Raw genomic sequence first — 15,845 nt, 5'->3', positions numbered from 1 at the left:
ATGTAAATTGCACATAATGCCATCTTAAAATGTACTTCTTAATTATAAAATTACTATTGCTGTCTAAATATACTCATTTACACAGTGGCTGCATAACTTGTTTCATGATATTTTTCGAAATGCTCTGCTCTAGAATTTCTCTACCGAACTAACGAGCTGTGAACACTCATCACTTGCCTGAGGTAAATGAAATACTACTTTTGTATTTACTGACACCTTTCCGCGATTGAAACACTGATTGATCGATTACATGAGATGTTTATTCATGTTTATTTCATGTTAAAACTAGTAGTAAAGAGGAAGGGATTGTCACGGTCACTCTTATACATCGATCACACCACATCAAAGAGCACCAAAACAGTAATTTATTGTTAGAAATTCCTGATAAAATGGGCATAATTTAAAAGATAAGACTTTGTTTCTTATCAAAAGTAAAAATACATAAAATTGGAAGTTTCCAATGAAGTTCCTCTTGTGTACACATGCATACCAAACTGAAAGCCCCATACTGAAAATTTTCTGTACAAAAAATTTCCGTTACACCCTTATTTCTTTGTATGTGTGTCATTTGTTTAGATAAATAAATGCTTAAGTTAAATCTATTTATTATATAAAGTAATCACATTTCTTCACAAGACCTAAACCTCTTGATTACTGTAATAATGCCTTAATGACCTTTTTTGGATCTTCTAAATTTGGTTACCTGCACCCCGCCCTGTCAATTTATAGGCTGTCTTAAAAGATTCCATACGGCACCATAGCGATTACACACATCAACATTCAGATATTCAGATACCCTGGTTCTAATTGTAACACATGAAAAACAAAGCCAAACGGTCATTATGTTTATGGACCATCTGGTTAACAATAAGTTGAGCGTCGGCGCTCGGCGGGCGTGCTTACTCATCGGCAGGGCAAGCAGCCGCGGTGCTCCACTCCATGGCAGTGCTACAAGTCTTCCAGGCCAAACTTCTCGCCGCCACTGATGAGTCTGGCCCTGATGTCACCACGCTCAGGGAGCTGAGAAGTGCAACAGACTTGGCACTGCGTGCTACCAAGAGCACTGCCCAGGCCATAGGGCACTCAATGGCTAACCTGGTCACCCTGGAGCGCCACTCGTGGCTTAACCTCACGGAGATCAAGGATGCTGACAGAGCCCAGTTCCTGGATGCACCGATCTCCCCCATTGGCCTTTTCGGTCCAGCAATTGAAGGGTTTGCTGAACGCTTCACAGAGGCACAGAAGTCATCCCAGGCAATGCGACACTTCCTGCCAAAACGCGCTTCATCTGCCGCTGCCAGTCAGCCCAGACAGGTGCCCACTCGTCAGCCTCCCAAGCAAGCGCCCGGTGCTACCGCCACTGCCCAGCCTGTGAAATCCGAGCCTCAACACAGTTCTTGTTCGGCCACCAGACAGTTTCAGTTCCCTAAACCCATGGGACCCCGGCCCAAGGTAGTGCTGGACCCTGCGCTGCCACCGTCATTCTGATCTACATTAAAGAAAGAGGAGGGGGCTAAGTCTCGCTGCCGCTGGACCACCCCCCAAACTGCCCCGTGTGTTTTGCCGTCCATCTCCAGGTGTCAACGTAGTTGTTTTTGCTGCAAACAATGGGCCCTTTTTAGCGCCCAGACAGCAAATCACTGGTTTAGCACACAAAATAAAAAACACACTCTTTCACAAAAAGAGCATTTTTCCTCACACAACACTCACAAGTGCTATGTCCCCCCGCGGCAGACAAACACTCGAGTTAATCCAACCTCTGTCCATCCGGGCCTCACAATGGCAAGCCATTCCCGGGGTATCAGATTGGGTCATGGGAATAATAAAACACGGCTATTCCCTTCAGTTCGCACAACGACCACCATGCTTTCGCAGGGTGGTCACCACTTCGCAACGAGAACACTCACGTTCTTCGTGCCAAAGTAGAAAATCTGCTGGTGAAGGGAGCTATAGAAATCGTTCCCCCAGCACACCGCGCGCGGCACGTTTTACAGCCGTTACTTTCTATTTCCTAGGAAGGATGGCGGGCTGCACCCCATCCTCGATTTAAGACATCTGAACCATGCCCTCATGAGATGGTGCTTCAGAATGATCACATTGAAACAAAATACTCTCACAAATACGCTCAGAGGATTGGTTATTTTCGCTGGATCTGTAAGATGCTTACTTTCACATCCAGATAGCCCCCCGTCACAGGCCGTTCTTGAGATTTGCCTTTGAGGGTGGGGCTTACTAATACAAGGTCCTCCCCTTTGAGCTGTCTCTGGCACCTCGCACGTTTACAAAGTGCATGGACATGGCTCTCTCCCCTCTCAGGCAGAAGGGAATCCACATTCTCAATTACCTCGATGACTGGCTAGTTCTAGCTCAGTCAGAGGGGGAGGCATTGGGTTACAGAACTTTGCTTCTCAGCCATCTGGAATGCCTGGGGCTCAGGGTGAATTTTGCCAAGAGTTTGCTGTCCCCCAGCCAACGTATATTGTTTCTGGGAACAGTATTAGACTCAGTTATGATGAGGGCAACGATAGTGAAGGAGCACGCCGCGGCTCTACAGCACCTCGCGGCCTCTTTCAAAATAGGTGTTTCTCGCCCCTAAAACATTCCAGAAGTTGCTGGGCCTTATGGCAAGAGCATTGCCGGTGCTGGAGCTCGGGCTTCTACGTATGAGCCCACTCCAATATTGTCTGAAACCACATGTTCCACCTCATGCGTGGTGTCATGGACGCCTGAATATCAAGGTGAATCAGGACTGCATTTCGGCCCTGACCCCTTGGAGGAAAATGCAATGGATGGAACGGGGTGCCCCGCTTGGTATGGTTTGCATAAGGAAAGTGTTCCCCACAGACACGTCTAACAAAGGTTGGGGCGCGCTGTGCGAAGGCCGATGGTCGAAAGAGGAGAGCAGGCTTCACTTCAACTGCCTTGAGATGATTGCAGTTCAACGAGCCTGCCAGAGCTTCCTGTCAGACCTAAAGAGCCACCACGTGCTAGTCAGATCACTGATTCCCCAAGTAATCAGGCGGGTCAGGGACCAGAGATGCAAGGTTCTTCTTGTAGCCCCACTCTGGGAAAATCAGCACTGGATAGCCGACCTGTCACAGATGCTGACTGCGGCCCCATGGCCTGTTCCTCTGTGATGGGATCTCCTTTCTCAGGCGGACGGAACGATTTGGCATCCGCACCCAGAGATGTGGTCTCTGCACCTTTGGTCGCTCGACGGGAACCCACGGGACTAAACACAATTTCACAGGCTAGAGCTCCGTCTCCGAACCAATGGCGGTGCATTTTTCACTGTTTTTTTGTGAATTAAATTGCAATGAAAAATGTTTCACCATGAGACTAGTAATGAGTGCAAACAAAGTACATGGGGTCCATTTTGATTTCATGCTGACTTTATGGCCTGTTCACACCAAGATCTATAGCTATAAAGACAAACAAAATGATAACTATATTAGTTACCCACATGGGCACTAACATTGCCTTAGTTGCAGTTACATTGTCAGATAATTCTCAAACTCTTTAAAGTTGGAAGGATTTTGATTGGCTGTCAGTGTTTCTTATAGTTTGTCTGATGGCAAAAAAATAAAAATAAATAAATAAAGCATTCTGAAAGTGCCTCCAACAATATTATTCTCTGTGTTGTTTTTATAGGAAGCTTTATAGATATGGACATTCCCTCATATAAATAGAATGATTATAACTTCTTGGTAATAGTTCTTTGTGTGAACAGCCCTTGAGAAAATTGCAAATCCATTCATTGCCATAGTGGTTACACACGTCAACCTTCAACTATTCAGATACCCTGGTTCTAATTGTAACACATGAAAAACAAAGCCAAACGTTCATTATGTTTATGGACCATCTGGTTAACAAGGGGTTGAGACAGACTATGTCCAAATCCTGGAGCATCAAGTCACATCCAGTTCAGATGTTTTGCGTAACATCTGACTTGAAGACATTTTTGAAAGCAGCATAGCTGTATTATTCCCTGTCTATAATATCCTACAATACATTTGAACACATTCTTTGCAGTCAAAGCTGGGCTTGGGTAAAAAAATACAAGAAAAAAGGTTAATATAGAGTGCAAATGAAAATGGTTTAAATGAGTCACTGATACTTATACCAATGCCAATACCAAATGTTTGGTGCCAATTATAGATCATTACAAAAGGTTTGTGGAATTATGCAATTGTGCAATTAAAAATTTTATCACAATAGCCTCCTTATGGCTGTTATCAGAACATTTTGTTCTAGAAAGAATTGTTACAAAGAGCCTAAAGCAGGGGTCTAATCATGCCAACTGTACCCCCAGCAGACAGATGTTAAGTGTTTAACTCAGGGGCAAAAAGGGTGTGTGACCACAGGAAGTGATCATTCCTGGTTCTAGAAATCTGCCTTTCTGCAGAGTTTACTTACAACTCTAAACAAATATCTTATGGTCTTGCTTAAAATTTGTGGGCAGATGTTAGAGTGGTTAAGACTAAACAGCAAGAATGTACATTTCCAGGATCAAGATGGAGCCCCTCTGACAATAGGTAGAATTTATTGGTGGTGGATTTGTGGTAAAAATTTATTTTTAGATCGCAAAGATGTGAAACTCGTGATTGATATGATGACGCTGCAAGTGACAAAATTACATGGTAAAATAATTTTAGTATCATGAGGACAAACATTTATATATAGAAAATGATGCAAACATTTAATTATTCCCCTAATGAAAAATAACCATGGTTAATTTCCGCAAGTGCTAGTAAGAAATATTTCAATATAAAATTGGATGGCCCTTAAAAAAGTTACTTTTGCACACTTTATAAACAACTCTTAGTGCCCTGAGCACAAAAGTAAGGTTATTCTTTGTTCTTGACTTGGTCTGCCACGATTATAAAAATGAAAGGAGAATTTGGACATTTGTAATACAAGTATCCATATCATTGATTATCTGTTCGTTAAAAAAGGTCAGTGTACCTTAATCTCCATAAAATCTGTTCTAGCCCCTGGAATTACATAATTATCTTCTTCCACAAACTCTTAGTGTGAAAGAATTAGGCATGTGTGTTTGTCCGTGTGCATGTGGGGGGGGGGGGGTAAAGACATTAAATATGAATGGAACTGAATATGCAGTCTGCATCAAAACAGTTAGGTAGTGTGGACACATTTGAAAGTGTCATTGAGAATGACAAATGCTTTGTCATATATTGAGAGTTTCATGTAGTTGCACTTATTTACTATTGGCATGGATTTAACACTTGAGTCGATAAAGGACTTATGCAAATCCAATTTACTGCAGAATGTTGTACGATTTTAATGATGCATGTTCCCTATCCTGCAGCTTGGTTGTGGAGTATACAGCAGACTACTACTGCAATCTGACATAAGGGCGTCCACACCACAGGAACCTTTTCATAGTACCATAACTAATTGTGGTACTAACCACTTTTTTCACACCGCAGGAACTGGGTGCGATTTTAGTACCGGACAACCTTTTTCAAGAACCAAATTAGCTAATGATGAACAGCGATAAATATACGGATGCTGAAGTGCAGGCACTTATAGCAATGTAGCACTGCCAGTTGTCGTTGGGGATTCGTAATCCTCCTTTCCGTTCTTTCAATCGATTTACGTATACATATTACATACTGGGAAATAGTTCGCGCAAAATCATCACAGTACTTTGGTACTGTACATTTACTTCTGGGACTAAAGCGGTATGAAAGGCCCTATAGTTTACTGGAACTTTACAATTCAACTTCAGCAATACTTCAACATTACAATTCAACAATGCTGGAACTTTACAACTTTACAACTGTGATTCAGATACCTGAATCGACTCTTTCATATGACGGCATGTGCTTGACTATACCGTTTGACTGTTTATGTAGTTTTTGAACTATTTTTTAGTAGTTTTTGCAGAATTGCTCTGCCATGTTCAATGAAAAATGGTCATAGTGACATTGTTTATTAATAAAATTCAGTTTATCGGCTGCTTTTCTCTTGCAATAAGAGCACAGTGTTTACCACACATGCCAAATACTGCTTAGCTTTGTAAACAAAGTTTTTGTGCTGAAACAACGAATGCAAAATTGGCAAAACTTTAGTGAAATCGCCCCTGAATGCGCAAAAAGAATAAAACAGCTACCGGTGGAAAGCGGATCTGCTGAATTAGACTGCGTTTCGCTTAAGGGAAGGGAAGTTCACCCCAAATAAAACATTAAATTAATTTTATTCTTTTATGAGGAAAATAAAAAGGTGACTGTTTCCCTTCAGATTCCGTCTCTGGAGTGACAACCATGTGGGTCAAAGGAATAATCCAGAAATCCACTCTACATCGACTAAAAGCCAGGCCCTGCTCTCCTGTAGTGCTGTACGTGTCTGAGTTCACTGCGGGGCTACTGTTACCCCGCCTCTTAGCCTGCAGTGACGGTGGAGCAGGGGCTTGTACTTGTGAGGTCACTCCAGAGTGTTTTCAGATGCTGCCCAGACATGCTCTAAACTCCACGTGCTCCAGGCGCAGAAATGTAGCACCCTCTGCGTGAGGAACGGCACAAAGTTACAAGTACAGACAGTGGAGGGCTAGTGTATCCATCACTGAGGCTGAGGCTTAAAAGCAACAGAAATAAGCTGTTTCCTCTATTCTCAAAGCCAGTTTCTGTTCGGTCTCCCAGCACTTTGTTCATTTCAAGATTTTCCATGTCCAGTGTCCATTAAATCCTTAAAGGGATATTTCACCCAAAAATAAGGGAGAGTAAACACTGGCAGAATTTATGTTTCAAACGTGTATTACCTGTTTTCTTCAATATTGTAAAATGTTTTTGTCAATACAATTAAAGTAAACTTTAATTTGGATTACTATTATTATTATTATTGTTATTTTATTTATTTATCTTTTAGAAATTACTAATACATTTAGTTACTTCAGCAAATAATTCAGTACAGTGTAAATAGGGTCCAAAACAACATTGGACCCTACACATTCTTCACTGTACAAAATATACCTTATCTCTTTTGAATGACAATTTTTTTAATTTTTTAGCTTAAAGCAAGTGCATGTCTTTGGGTAGTTTTATTGTGAAGTCAAAAATGGGGCCTTAGCACACTTCCAAATCAAAAAATGATCATTGGTCACTCAAATTGCACAAGTGATGTAAAACAATTTATGACAGATATTTTGTGTTCTTAGGTGAGAGACAGTCAGTAACATTCTCATGTTTAAAGCAGTCATCGGATGCTAAATATAAAACAATTGGAGCACCAACTTCAACATCTGGCCATTTCAATCATCTGAATGTGACCCCTTTAAAGGCGCCATCAGATGCTACATGCACTTTTACAAGTAGTTTGAACTGAAATGTGTGTTGGCAGTGCGTTGGCACCCTATAACGATTATAGAGATTTTTTCTTTATCTACTAAAATCTTTACCCGTTTCTCCAATTGAGCCGATCTTAGATGCCTGTCTGTGTGACGTCACACAGACATGCTCCTCCCATTATAGTTTGAAAGTAGCGTTTTTTGCACAGATGGGACTGGCGTTTTACCTTAGACCCGCCCTGAGTGAGTGTCATCAGTCCGCCATTGTTTCACAGCCGGAGCAGATGTAGACAAGAAAGGCTCCTAAGTGATTGAGGTGTTCTGTTGTTGGATGTTTTAATGAACATAGCAGTCGTCATTTACTCCTGACATCTGAGCCCAGGGTTGCCAGGTTTCCACAAGAAAACCCACCCCAATCCCTACTCAAAACAAGCCCAAAACTAGCCCAACAGTGTTAAAACAGTGTTAAAGTAGCCCAAATTAAAGAGCTGCTGAAGACAGTAGATTGTGTTAGTAGAGTACATGTGTCAGTAGATGTGTTTTCAGCAGCTCAGACAGTGTTGCCAAATTGGGGGTGCATTACCTTCAAAAACAAAGCTGGATTAGCTTTGTTTTTGAAGGGAATGCACCCTTCGAAAACAAAAGTCTGTAACATAGTTTGGTTAAAACTTCTCACTGGTAGTTTAGAAAACACCTTTTCACTCTGTTAAAACAGCTCTTTTCAGGGCAAGCCGTTTTGTTGTATTTTCCTTTAAATGTTAATGAGCTCTGCTGACCCCTCCCCTTTCTTCCTAGCCACTCTCAGAGAAACTTGCTAATTAGCACATTATTTAGAAAGGTGATTTGCAAAGATTCATGATTTGCATGTGTCTCTGTACATGCAAATCATTTGTGATCCAGCTTCATCTCCAGAAGAAGTGAGTGTAAATGCATCATTTGCAAATCACCTTTCTAAATAATGTGCTAATTAGCAAGTTTCTCTGAGAGTGGCTCGGAAGAAAGGGGAGGGGTCAGCAGAGCTCATTAACATTTAAAGGAAAATACAACAAAACGGCTTGCCCTGAAAAGAGCTGTTTTAACAGAGTGAAAAGGTGTTTTCTAAACTACCAGTGAGAAGTTTTAACCACACTATGTTACAGACTTTTCATTAAGACCCTAAATGATCATATCAACTTGGAAAACGGGCATCCGATGACTCCTTTAAGAACCTAAGCTGAACTGCGTTTGAATAAAGCATCACTTTTCAACCCATCTCTACCACATTCAAACCACCAAAGGGCATGAGAATTCTTTCAATTTCATCCAAGATATAAACACATGAATAATATCTATGGCGATCTCTAATTCATGGATAACTGCCATGGCTGAATAGCTGTTTTTAAGGGCGATTTGTGAGGAGAACTGTTTGATGGTGTAGAATAGTAACTAAAACTTAAGTCTTCCCTCTGTGATTTTATTTGGTAACACAATGTACAGCACACATGTGCAGTGTTTTTTGGGATGTCACAGGAAGCCTTCTTTCAATAGTCTAAACCATGCCAGTCAGCACTCAAGCATGCACAGAATCCCGGTAGGAAGGACCTCTGGTGGACATCCAATAAAAAAGCAGTTCTTACATCCAATAGCAAGTTGCTAAATCGCCTTTCAACACTGCAGTTAAGACAGCATACCACTGATCTGAAACATTACTATACTGAAGTTTCTACTTAACACAGTGTTCTGTTTGTACATGAGCCATGAATGTCCATGATAAAGGCAAATATATATATACAAGTCCTTAGAAATGCATTCTTTGTATTCATATTAGTTTCAATAAATTGACATTTTCAATGAAATTTTAGATATGTCTAAAAATGCAATGTCATGTAACCATCATATAAAAAATACATATTTTTCTTCACTACATGCTAGTATTATCTTCATCATTATTTTAAGAAAAGCTTTTTGTGCAAATATCTTGATAATAAAATATATTCATAAACTAATTTATAATAAGCTAATTTATTTGAGGTGTCACATAACATGATATTTTACAACCTGAACTGACCCTAAAAAGGTCAAATTATGCAATATTTAAAAAGTGTTTGACTATATATACTTTGTGAGGACATCCACAATGCAGTCTCTTTTTCCATACCCTAATCCTACCCAACAGAACGAAGTGCCTCACCCAAACCCTTACCCTAAACCTAACCTTTCCTCAGTTATAACCTGATCCCTAAAACCAAGTCTTGACCCTCAGGCAGGCCTTTAAATAGGTCTGGGAATTGATTCCAAAAATAAGAAATTCCTCTATTTCGAGGCGATTCAGGGGTTTTGAGCTCTGCACAACAGAATAGATGATGGCGTGACTGAGGTTCTTGATCTTATTCCCATCTAAAAGAATCTTTAAAAAAAAGAAAAAGAAAAAAAAAATGTATATCAGACAATGTTCATTCTAAAAGAAAACGCAGAGAGCGCATCTGATTGACTGATTGTTCTGGATATTTTGTTTCAGTGTACAGTGTCCCTGCTGAACTGTGGGCTATGACTAATTTCACAGGCAAAGCAGACAAAATTACAATTTATGTATCATAATTTTTTTTTACAAATAAAGCTTTTTATTATGAGAATGATACTTTCTATGACCTATATCCTGCACTCACGATGAGATTAGGTTCTTTCAATCTAAAAAAAAGAATCACTGAAAAAGAATCGAAAACAACAGTGAGGAATTGATTCTTGGAATTTAATCCCGTCGATTCCAGAACCAGGAATTGGAATTGAACTCTATTCCAAAAATTTCTGAATTTAACAGCCCTAACTTTATATACGTGTGTGTACTGTGTATATTTATTATGTAAAGTGCAGGCATGCAGCCGTTTTCCTGGGCCAAGACTCTTTTAAAATGTACTGTGGCAAAGTGGAAAACTGTTCTCTGGTCAGACGAATACAAATTTGAAGTTCTTTTTGGAAAACTGGGACGCCATGTCATCTGGACTAAAGAGGACAAGGACAACCCAAGTTGTTATCAGCGCTCAGTTCAGAAGACTGCATCTCTGATGGTATTGGGTTGCATGAGTGCGTGTGGAAAGGCACCATCAATGCTGAAAGGTATATCCAAGTTCTAGAACAACATATGCTCCCATCCAGATGTCGTCTCTTTCAGGGAAGACCTTGCATTTTCCAACAAGAAGAAGGATCCGTGTACTGAAATGGCCAGCCTGAAGTCCAGATCTTTCACCCATAGAAAACATTTGGCGCAACATAAAGAGGAAGATGCGACAAAGAAAACCTAAGGCAGTTTAGCAGATAGAAGCCTGTATAAGACAAGAATAGGACAACATTCTTATTCCTAAACTTGAGCAACTTGTCTCCTCAGTCCCCAGATATTTGCAGACTGTTATAAACACACACAGTGGTAAACATGGCCTTGTCCCAACTTTTTTGTGTTGATGCCATCAACTTATTTTGTCCTTAAAATATAATTTTTTCTCAGTTTAAACATTTGATATGTCATCTATGTTGTATTCTGAATAAAATATTGAAATTCACGATTTCTGTGCGCTCACTGTACGGTCCGATCGTCGAGTTGCGATTTGACTGCTCACACTATACGTGAGGAATCAACCGAATCAACATGTATCCCTCAGAACCCGGATGTTTGTGGCTGTTTCAGAATAAACATGCTTTCCCGGGATAAACGCACTGCTTTGGTGATATGCGCAAAGCACAATTATATGTGCTGAAACGTCCAAAAAAAAAAAAAAGGCGTCAGCGTATCTAGACGCGCAGGTGGCTGGGAAGACATGGCCAATATGGTCAATCCATTTTGCAACGCGAACTGGAGGTAAGCAGGCGTTTTTTCCCCTCTTTTATTTTTATTTTTCTTTGCCATAACTCCACAAGTTATCCCTCCATCACTTCAGTCCACGCTGTGTCAGGTGTCACCATGGTTTCATTTATGGTTTCACGCACGTGCAGTGAGGGAAACGCGGAAAATCGGTTCGTAGCCCTGCTTCAATAGTGCGATACCTCATGAGATGCAACCAAAATTTCTGACATTTCAGAAATCCATCCTACCAACCGATTGCTGGTCGGGAGAGGCTTATCGCCTCTCATTTCCCCTTGTACATTGCACGAACACTGCGCGACAAACGACGCACGAAAATGCTGAAATTTGGCACGACCCGAAGAAGAGTCGCACGCGTCAGAATTCGGCTCAAAATCGGATGAAAATAGCACAGTGTATGCCCGGCCTTAAGCTCCAACCCTGATCAAAGTCACCGGCCTGTGATTTTCTAATGTTCCCAAAGACATTGATTGGCATTGATTAGCATGCTCAGGTGTGTTTTTTATTAGGGTTAGATCTAAACTCTGCAGGAAACAGATTTGAGGATCCCTGGTATATATTTTTTAAATATTAACATAGATTTACATGTTATGTTAAATTTATTTTTAAATATATGCATGTATTTGTGTGTATTTTTACTCTCTCTCTCTCTCTTTATATATATATATATATACACACACACACACACACACACACACTCACCAGCCACTTTATTAGGTATACCTGTTCAATTGCTTGGTAACACAAATTGCTAATCAGCCAATCACATGGCAGCATCTCAATCCATGTAGGCATCTAGATGTGGTGAAGATGACTTGCTGAAGTTCAAAATGAGCATCAGAATGGGGAAGAAAGGGGATTTAAGTGACTTTGAACGTGGAATGGTTTTTGGGGCCAGACGCGTTGATCTGAGTATTTCAAAAACTGCTGATCTACTGGGATTTTCACGCACAATCATCTGTAGGGTTTACAGAGAATGGTCCGAAAAAGAAAAAATATCCAGTGAGCGGCAGTTGTGTGGACGAAAATGCCTTGTTGATGACAGAGGACAGAGGAGAATAGGCAGACTGGTTAGATATGCTAGAAAGGCAACATTAACTCAAAAAATCACTCGTTACAACCAAGGTATGTAGAATACCATCTCCGAACGCACAACACGTCGCAGCCCTGAAGCAGATGGGATACAGCAGCAGAAGACCACACTGAGTACCACTCCTGTCAACTAAGAACAGGAATCTTTATATATATTGAACTACATTTTATAAATATATATATTTAAAAAAAAAAAATTACCATCATATCATTAACCCACATTACACTGGATAAACACCATGCAGTGATGCTTTATATAAGACAGCAAATAACTTACCAGGCCATTGCAATTACTGAGAGCCACTGATGTATCCTGCACATTGGTAACGTAACCCACATATAAACAGTCACTGGGCAACAAGGGCTCAGAGTGCATTTGGTTATCGTCCTCAAGCCACTCCACTTTGGCTCCAGGGGCCACTAGCCTGGAATTTAGCCTGAGGCGAAGGTGAAACTCCTGTCCAAAAACAGTGACATTATAAAAGAGTGTCTCCTTGTGCCTCAGGTGGTCCTGCTCTGAGTTTGTCTCCTCATTGGTCTCTCCATGCTGGTTGGCCTGCCTCCTCCTGCGCCGGTGGGACCCCTGCCCACTCAACCGGCTGGCAGAGACGGCGTGGGAGAGAAAGCGTCCGTCTGCATCCACGCTCATCGGCCTCACTAGCCCGTACTCCCTCAGGACATGCTGCAGGGAATCTGCAGGGGCATACATACAGTTACACACATTCAAATGTGCACGCGCACACATGCAAACACAAAGTCAACAGATTTCACAGTGCACAACATAAGCTTCCAGAATCGGTCAAAACTCCACCAATCTCTAAATCAACTACAAGGCTTGCATTGTGCAGACAGTACAGCTGTCTAAACACAGCCAATATTTAAAATGACAGCTTTAAAAAGTTAATGATGTAAAGGCATTTCTTATTAAAAGGAAAATCTATAGAAACATTGCATCGAACAGATGGGGGTAAGTTGTGTCAACTTTTGCTTAAATTGTCCTCTAGGCAAGGAGAAATGAGACGTGCAAAACTAATATATTTAGCTATATTTCACAATATTTTCTATCACCTTTATCATACGGACAGAACATTTGTATTTATTTATTTTTTAAAGGGGGTGATACAAGCTGGCTGCCCCTTGTCATGTCAACAGGCAAGTTAGGTAAATGCCTGATCAATCTGAATTGCAATGAAAACATTAAAAGTGAAACATTAGTTATTTAAGATAATAATAATAATTACAGAGTCACATGTTGATTGTTCTAAGACAATCATTAATCAGACAATAATTAAAATACATTTAAAATGACTTACATTTAATAAATTCTTGTTAGAGAGAAAAAAAAAAACACTATCTATAGATAGTATAGATAGTGATATATCTATAGATACTATCTATAGATACCATATATATATGGTCACAGGACAAGAACTGTAAATTGTATTTTTAGATGAAGACATATCTTACCCTATTCTCCCAGACAATGTGTCATGCATTCCTAACATGCTGATGAGAGAAGCAGAAACACATTTGGCTGCTCTGTTTGTGCATCCTATGTGTCCTTCACTTCATCAGGAAAGAGCAGCTTACAGTGAAGTCAACACTATGATTGGTCTTTTCTAATTTGACAGTAAATAAATAATGTGCATGGTTCTTCTGTATAATTTACTCTCCTGTGTACTCATCATGACATTAATGTCGGCATTTTGCGACAGTTATTTCAAGCAGGAGGCACAAGATCCATCAGCTGTTTTACATTATTGACAGGTCGCGTGGATTCTGCGCTTCCTTTGAGTTTCACAATCAACGCTAAATTCGTAAATACAATATAATGTAGCTACTGTATATACTGTATCATGACGTTCTTTTTACTGTGACAAAAGTTAGAGATCTTTCAGTTTAGATGCCATGAAAACTTCCACACACTCAGTTTCAGAGAAAACGTCGCTGACAATAAAATGATTTTTCTCTCAAAACTCATGCATCTCTATGAAAGTACAAGTTGATGAAACCGAGAAACTGAGTTGCTGCTTCATAACGCTGAAGATCCTCCTGCATCTCCTGCATAAAGTAACCGTGATCAGAACTGACAATAACAACATCTCCACGTACCTATACTGTTGGCGATGTAAAGAGTATTCGCGTGCTGAAAGTGAAGGAAAATAATGAAGAATGCACATCCAGGAGTAACATCCATGGCAGGTCCGCGGAGAGGGGAGAGCGCACGGGCGAAAGGCGGACTTTGAGATCTCAGATAAGCGATCCAGCAGCGAACCCTGCCCCCTCTTTCCCCCCTCCCCTTCCTGACTGACTGCAAAGTGCACTGGGGAAGATGTGTCCCTGTCCAGCCCCCTCTCCTCCTCTATAGTCCACAGTAAGCGTAAATGCAGATCATCTCATGACAACAGAGACCACCAGCGTAATAGTTCTTACCATCAACACAAAAAGTGAACACCAGTCTTAAGCTTCCTGTGATGCACTCCTATATAAAAAGTGCTAAACTCACTCTTCAGAGTCAGAATCAAGGAAATGTATTTATTTAATTATTTATTTTATTTATTATTCTCTAGAAAGTTTAATAAGTTCTATAGACGCATGTAATGCAACATGTAGGCCTAATACACAGTAGAAATACGAGTTGAAGAACATATAAGGGGGGGGGGGGGGGCGTTTTTTCTCTAAAATATAAACACAAAGAAATTAATGTCTGTATACTCATACTAGAAGGCATCCATATCAGTCTACAAGATTTCAGAACAGCCCGGCGTTTCTAATCTACAGGTGAGGGTCGCCCCCTCACGGGCACCACCATGTTTACATCACATGACCAGTCATGCTACATAATTGACAGAAAATACTTTAAATAATCATAAAAATAGTAATAGTATTACTACTGCCACTACTACTACAACTAATAATAATATTATACATATGCATTTAAATGTAGCTTACATAAAGGCATAAACAAACCATACCGATAACTTTTCATATTGACCATTTTACGGCGACAGAAACGGGCTGTATATGAAGAGTTCGTTTGCAAAATCCGATAACTCCATTATTATTAAATTTTTTCAATTTCAAAAATTATGTTTTTTCATTGTGCATTCCAATTCATCTCAGTCAAAATGCAGTTGGGTTATTCTGATTAGGTTAAAAAAATAACATAAATAACCTATACATATAGCCTAAATTTACAGTGCCATAAAAAGTTTTTTTATTTTTTTATTTTTTTACTTGTCACACTTAAAAGATTCAGATCATCACATAAATCTTAATATTACACAAAGATAATGCAAGTAAATAAAATGCAGTTATTAAATGATGATTTCATATGGGAAAAAAGCTGTCCAAACCTACCTGGCCCTATGTGAAAAATGAATTGCCCCCTCCTGTTAAATCATGAAAGAACTGTGATTAACCCCACTATTTTAGAAATGTCAAATTCAAATTAAATTTCACTAGCCACACTCAGGCCTGATTACTGCCAGAACTGTTGAATCAAGAAATCACTTAAATAGAACCTGTCTGACAAAGTTAAGCATGCTTAAAGAGCAGAACATCATGCAGCGATCTCAAGAAATTCAAGAATAGGTGAAAAAACAAAATAGTTTA

General features: G+C 40.1%; 1 protein-coding gene across 1 annotated transcript in view; it reads right to left on the bottom strand.

Moving 5' to 3' along the window:
- adamts2a (ADAM metallopeptidase with thrombospondin type 1 motif, 2a) overlaps window positions 1–14,501 on the bottom strand; it is an 89,913-nt gene extending 75,412 nt beyond the window's left edge. Inside the window, exons 1-2 of the mRNA XM_052588644.1 lie at window positions 14,343–14,501; window positions 12,508–12,923 (exon numbers count right to left, since the gene is read on the bottom strand). Coding sequence (XP_052444604.1) covers window positions 12,508–12,923; window positions 14,343–14,427 — 501 coding nt within the window. The 5' untranslated portion in view covers window positions 14,428–14,501. The remainder of the gene's footprint in view (window positions 1–12,507; window positions 12,924–14,342) is intronic.
- Between the last annotated feature and the right edge of the window lie 1,344 nt (window positions 14,502–15,845).

The sequence above is a fragment of the Carassius gibelio genome, chromosome B21, assembly GCF_023724105.1.
Source record: "Carassius gibelio isolate Cgi1373 ecotype wild population from Czech Republic chromosome B21, carGib1.2-hapl.c, whole genome shotgun sequence".
NCBI lineage: Eukaryota > Metazoa > Chordata > Actinopteri > Cypriniformes > Cyprinidae > Carassius > Carassius gibelio.
Note: the sequence above shows the minus strand (reverse complement) of the source record. Positions and strands in the feature narration are given on the sequence as shown.